At 49.3% G+C, this 6527-nt stretch overlaps 1 protein-coding gene across 1 annotated transcript; it reads left to right on the plus strand.

Annotated features, from left to right (window-relative positions):
• The first annotated feature begins 267 nt into the window (after positions 1–267).
• On the plus strand, positions 268–6059 carry IL37 (interleukin 37). The gene is made up of 4 exons (XM_066264823.1): positions 268–349; positions 4573–4692; positions 5451–5590; positions 5817–6059. The coding sequence occupies exons 1-4, from the start codon at positions 268–270 to the stop codon at positions 6057–6059; spliced, it is 585 nt and encodes a 194-aa protein (XP_066120920.1).
• Positions 6060–6527: the final 468 nt, after the last annotated feature.

A 6527-nucleotide genomic window follows, 5' to 3' on the forward strand; every position in this document is an offset into this window, starting at 1 on the left:
CTTCCATTTAATTTTTATAAAATGTTGTCAAGATCTGTAAAAATGCCATTGTGACCCAACAGGTTGGAAAACGCTTTGGAGGGGCAAAAATAAAAATAGTGCTAGAAGGACGGGCACAGCAAACCTTTCCCGCAGAGGGAGGGTACAGCCTGCTCCACACGTCAAGGTTTCCTGGGGTCAGAAGGTGCCACAACCCGTGTTCTTCCTGTCCACTCAGGTTTTGCCCTTCATCCCAGGCTCCTGTTGGGTCATTTCATCACGCTGGAAATGTCCGTTCTGGAGGAGAGTACAGGTGTGAAGATGAACTCTGGGGACTGGGGAAGAGCTGAAGCCCAGTGCAGCTCAGAAGGTGAGGTTCAGTGAAAATGCACGTGGGGCCCATGAGTGACTCCCAAAGCAGGACCCTGTGAGGAGCTGTGCACAGTGTGCGGGGAGGCCGAGCTCTGAGAATTTCCCTGATAGATGAAGTAGATGAGAGAGGTCCTCGAGGGAAAACGAAGTGTAGTTCCAGAAGCCCAGAGATAACAGATAGTAGATAAATGGAGACTCAGATAACCAGAGACTCAGGGTTTGAAGTCCTGACTCAACAATGGGATGGTGTTGAATCTTCTAAAACTAGTTCTGTTCCCCCAGACTGCCCAGCAGAGGTGGGGCCTGCAGTGGGATCTCTGCACTCCCTGGAGGAAGCCACGTGGGCATTGACTCAAGGGAGATCGTAAAAGCAAAAATTGACCCACAGCACTGCCCAACATACAAGTGTTAAGGGGGAAGCTTGTACCATCCCCTAGGCCACATCCCCAAGTTTTTAACTCACACGTGGTTGTCATAGTTCAAAACTAAAAAGTCAGGACAATGGTCTGACAACTATGGACCCACGAACAGTAACACCAGAGAGGCTCGGAGCCAGCCCCACTCCTGGAACCGGGGCTGTGAGGTGGCTACCATGCTTGCCGGTCCCTGAGGCAGTGGGCGGTAGGCGGGCACAGGCACGCGTGCTGTGGTTTCCCAGTACTGGGGAACTTTGAATGGTGACACTAGAACCCTGTCCTGACGCTGCCTCTGCTGTTGGTGTCCTGCTGCTCCCTGGAAGCCTGGGCTGTTAAAGCTGGGGGACACCCGGGAAAACGAGGCTCCGAGTGGTGCGAGGCGGGCTCTCTGCAGGCCCAGCGGCAGCAGAGCCCGGGCTGGTAGGACCTTCATGTGGAGCACAGGTTGGGGTTTCTTCTTCTACAAAAGTTGTCTGGCTCTTGTATATGTGATCTCATTTCACACTTCTTAGACCTAACACTGTCAGGCAGGAGCCCCAGTCCTCTCACAGCGGCGGGGCGACGTGTGCTCCGCCCGGAGTCACTGATGCCCTTGTAGGGGGTTCTGCACTCAGCACTATTTCGTCTCCGTTCTCCACCATTTCCGACCAGAAAAGCTACTTTTAATGCCCTTATTGTCTTTCTTTTTAGTGTTTCTGAAAAGACACAAAAAAATAAGTGAGGTATTAATTGGTCCCCAAAGCTCCTATGTTCCTGAAAAATCCCAAATGCATACATCAACGTCACTGTCTCTGATTGCAGACCCGGCCGGAGGTGCCCTGGAGCCAGGCCTGAGCCTCACCGCCCTGAGCTCTGCACATGCAGGTATGGTCCTGGGTGGCCTGGTGAGGGTGGGGTCGGCATGTGCTGCTGGACTCACTCCGGGGACTGGGAGCACTAGAGATGGGGAACACCCAAGGGTGCTGGATGAGGCTGAGGCTTTTCCTTTGTAAAGCAAATCTAGGAAGGTCAATAAAAGATGGGCGTTGGTTTCTGCAGAGAGAGAGGTCACACATACCCGCTGAGTGGCTCAAGAGAAGAAAGGTTTTGAGCCTGGGAACCATCCAGGCTCTTCCCTGACCATTGCTGGCAACGCTGACCTCCTCACATGCCCATGAAAACCAGGAACTTGGCAGGAGGGGCAGGAGGGCTCCCACACCACTGAGAGCCATGGACGTGCTGAGCTAGAAGCCTTCTCACAGGCTGCTGCGAACCTCACAGTAACCCCAGGAGAACAGGCTAACATCACCATGTTCCAGGAGCAGAAACTGAGGGAAAAAGGGAAGCTGCCTGCTTCAGTGGCACACATAATAAGTGACAGATGCTGGAATTCAAGATGCCACAATATTTTCTGCTCAAGTAACCGTCCCCCACACAGAGCAGTCAGGAGATCTCAGCCTGAGTCCCAGCCCCACTGCAGGCCACATGTGGACACCGAACCTTGATTTCTTCCTGGGGCAAAGGGCAGGGAACCCCAAATGAGATGAGGTGCACACAGGATGGCACGGCTCCGAGTCAGCACTGGCGCACTGCCTCGGGTGGCTTGTTCAGTGTTGATCTTGTTGTGGGCGGGAGGCATCTGCTCCTGCTCTGTGTTCCCACCTGTGGACCCTCCACAGCAGCCTGTCTGTTGGGCCTATTCTGGCCTCTCGTTAGGGCTCAGCACCCTCAGATCTGGGAGCAGAGGTTCACAGGGTGTGGTGCTTGGACCAGAAGCAGCAACAGCAACTGGAAATTCATTGGGATTGAAATTCTCTGGCTCCACCATAGACTCTGTGTGAGAAGCTCTGGGTCTGAGGCTCAGGGGTCCGTGTTTGCACAGCCATTGGGGTTGTTGTGATGCACAGGACAGTGAAAACCTCTGCTCTACAGAAAAGACCACCAGCCCCGTGGAACCACTGACAGGGCTCGGAGGCCTGGAGGAGGACACCCCAAGAAAGGATTCATGGTCAGGAGTAACACAAGAGAGACATGTGGAACCCTGAGTGGGAGATGAGCGGCCCGGGTCAGGGTGTGACAGGAGGGAAACAGTAAAAGAAGAACAGGTTTAGAAAATATTTAAGGTTCGAAAGCACAATGCTAGTGCTGGAAATGTGATTTACATAGCACATCTGGGTCTTAGCCTGGACCCACTGATCAGAATCTCGGCGATGTGAGGCATGGGCATCAATGGTCTTAAAACAGTATCCACCAGGTGGTCTGATCTGCAGCTGAGAAACACGTCTCAGGCCATGCCACTCAGAAAGTAGCCCTCAGACCAGCAGTGGCACCAGCACTGGGGCTGATAGAAAAGCAAAGTTGCAGGTGTGGTTAATGTTTGAGAAGTTGGAAGGTTTAGATTAATCTGGTTTCATGGTTTGAATCAAACTGCATCAGTTCCATGAACTCAGAATGTCTGGGGTGGGCCCAGAAATGTTCCTGAGGAGAATCTAGTGTAAGCCAGGGCTGTGACCCACGGGTCTCACATGACCCCATGTCACTACAGAGTTACTGAGGATCTCACCTGGGCTACTTATCCCTGCCATAAACAGTGACTGTACATGACCCGAAGGGCAAGAGGCCAGGGCCAAGGAGGATTGTGCCAAGTCAGACAGGGACCTGCACATAGGAGCTTCCAGGCCTGTAGGACACGAGACAGAGACACCAGCATCTGTGCTGCAGGCATGTGTGCAGGACACTGTGGCAGCCCAGAAGGGAAGCCCTCCCACCCAGAGGGGCTGACGAGGGCGTCAGGGAGGAGGCCGCGGGAGAGCCAGTCTTACAGGAAGAGTCCTTCCCGTGCCCAGGGAAGGAGGAGACCAGCTTATTGCGTGGGGTGAGGGTGGGGTGGGGTGGGGGTGAGGCCTTAGATTTCATCTCCACGTTGTAATTACCCATTACAGTAATGACATGATAGTGTCACTCAGTGTGATGGTTACTGTATTATTATATTTGACATTTACAACCATCATCCATGACTGTCACTGGCCCACTTATGAGCTCCTGCCTCCATCAATCCAGTGCCTGAGCCCCCCAAAGAGGGGCGGACCGCCTGCCCATTCAGAGGTCTAGTAGAGAAGGTCCCTGTGCAGGCACCTGTGGGCAGGGCTGGCCTGAATGTTCTCATAGGAACCCTGCCCTGTGGAGGTCTTTGGTCACTGTTGTGACTGTTCTTCTATTCAGAGAGCTTCTTCCAGGGCCAGGCAAGCCCTGTCCTTTCTGGAGGACCTGCAACATAGCTGGTTTTCACAATGCTGGCCTCCCTGATGCTTTCTGCATCCATCCTCATCCCCACCCCACTGTCCCTCCATGGACCTGGCCAGTGCAAGAATTTGTTTCACTCCAAGTGTTGCTAGGAACATGGTGTCCCTGGGAGAGGGTGGAGGGAAGAGAGTTAAGAAGAATGAATAACGTGTGTGGATTGTTTTTTTTTTTCCATACTCAGACATCTGGCTAAATGTCATTCATTTGAGTAAGCATTTTAGTCTTCCCAATGCCCCTGCAAGGTAGGTGCTGTTATCATCAGGATGTCACATGAGGACATTGAGGTTTGGAGAGATTTTGTACATTCTCCTGTGTCCTACACAGTAAGTCACAGAGCTTGGAACCCCGGTACTTACACATGAGCTGAATTACTGGTCTGGAACAAGGGGAGAAGTCTTCAGTGAGCTGATGGCTGAGCCCACAGGCAGGAGGAGGGCTGGGCTGGGACCCTTCCCGTGGGCTAGGAGAGATCGAGTTTTCCATTTTCAATGTAAAGTGTTGACATCTAGTTGTATTGCTCTAGGTCCAAATGTGGTGGCCACAAAACCGGAGAAATTCAGCATTTTTGACCAGAACCACAAAGTATTGGTGCTGGACTCTGGGACTCTCCTTGCAGTTCAACATAAAAATTACATACGCCCAGGTGACTCTCTTTCTGCTGTCCCAGCAGACTGGGGAAGGCCTTCTGCTGGGGCTCAGCTCAGGCTGTGGGATACCTCCAGCTCCAGCAGGGGTGCGCTGGAGCTCTAAGAATGGAATGGCGGGTCTGCGATGATGACCACATCTGAGGGAAGCCTTTCTGCAGTGGTGGTATTCAAATAATTTAACAATCAGTTCTCTGCCCTAATGACTGTTTTAAGTGTAAAAAAATGATATGCTGAAAGGGAATTTATGGTACACAAAATTAGATTGTAATAAGAAAGAGTTTTAAAATATTAATGAAAAATATTACATAATACCTGATAAAAAACAACAACTCACTTATTTAAGATATTTCTATATTGCTTCTTTATTGGCATCCTCACTTGCAATTTTTTTCACCTATGGAGGGAATGAATATTACCATGGGCGCTTAGAATACACTGCTGCGCAGATGAACGTGAAAAAAGAATAAGGAATGTAAATTTGTGATTTCCACGTGGGGCAGCTGCCCAGGTACCCACCTTAGAGGGAACCCTGATCACAAGTACCATTTTAACAACCAGTTTGCCAAACTCAACAAAAAATTAGGTATCGATTTCTGCAGAACCAGTATGAACCAGCTGAGTCTCACCACTGCCTTTCTGGACTGTGGGGGAGGAGGAGGCTTGGACCAGGGTGAAGTAGCCTGAACCCAGGCAGACAGAAAATCTCTTTCCTGCTCTGAGGACCAACCCCTCTTTTGTGTCTGTCTCTTCCCAGAGACCTTCTTTATCTTACCCTCTCGCTTGAGCTCAGACTGTAAGCAGAAAAGTCCAATTTTCTTGGCGGTCTCTAAAGGAGAGTTCTGTCTCCACTGTGAGATGGACAAGGAAAAAAAACAGCCATCCCTCCAGCTGAAGGTGAGCATTCCCATCCCATTACCTATCCCCCAGCCATCCCATAGGGGAAGTCCAAGACCCACAATACATCTCACGGCCCACAGATTTTCACCTTGGCCAGAGCAATGGGAACGCCCTCCAGGAAGCCGGGGGTAGAAGAGCTTTTTGCCCTCCTACCTGGCTCCAACAGGCTGAGATTTGTTCCGTGTAGAGGCTGTGTGATTAACTAATCCCTTTTACCTTATAGAAGAAGAAGCTTTCCCACTTGGCCACCCAGAAGAAAAATATCGAACCCTTCATCTTCTATAGGACAGAGGTGGGCTTCCGGAACTCCTTGGAGTCAGCTGCCCACCCTGGATGGTTTATCAGCACCTGCCATCATGGTGAACCTGTTGAAATGACAAACAAGCGTGGGCAAAAGAGGTGCACTGAGTTTTCATTTGAGCCAATTGACAAAGTTGAAATGAGCCCCACGGAGATCAGCGAGTAGGAAACTTCCAGTGGATGGAAGGTGACCTAATGTCAATTGACTTCTATGCCAATCAACCCTTACATTTTCGGTGTGAATTAAATCTTTTGTTTTATGAAGTCTGTAGTCTTTGTTACTTTACACAGTTAAAGTTTCATAATTTTTAAAATCTGTATTTGAAAGAACATTTCAAAATAAGTTGCATTAAAAATCCAAAAACATTAAGCATGCAGTAAAAATCCATGGACTGATACACATTTCACACATTCACTACTAAATGCTTTCATGTGTTCAATAACTAGAAATCTGAATATGTTACAAAACAAATTTGTCCATCATATAAAAACAAACTATTTAAATATGAATTTGTTGAAAGTACAAAGACTAAAATTCCACATTAATTAATCAATTAAATTTAATTTTTAAAACTATTTTTTGAATTTATTTCACTATAATATACCTTTAGCAATCAGATTTTGGCAGCTTAAT

Source organism: Saccopteryx bilineata, chromosome 3 (genome assembly GCF_036850765.1).
Source record: "Saccopteryx bilineata isolate mSacBil1 chromosome 3, mSacBil1_pri_phased_curated, whole genome shotgun sequence".
Taxonomy (NCBI): domain Eukaryota; kingdom Metazoa; phylum Chordata; class Mammalia; order Chiroptera; family Emballonuridae; genus Saccopteryx; species Saccopteryx bilineata.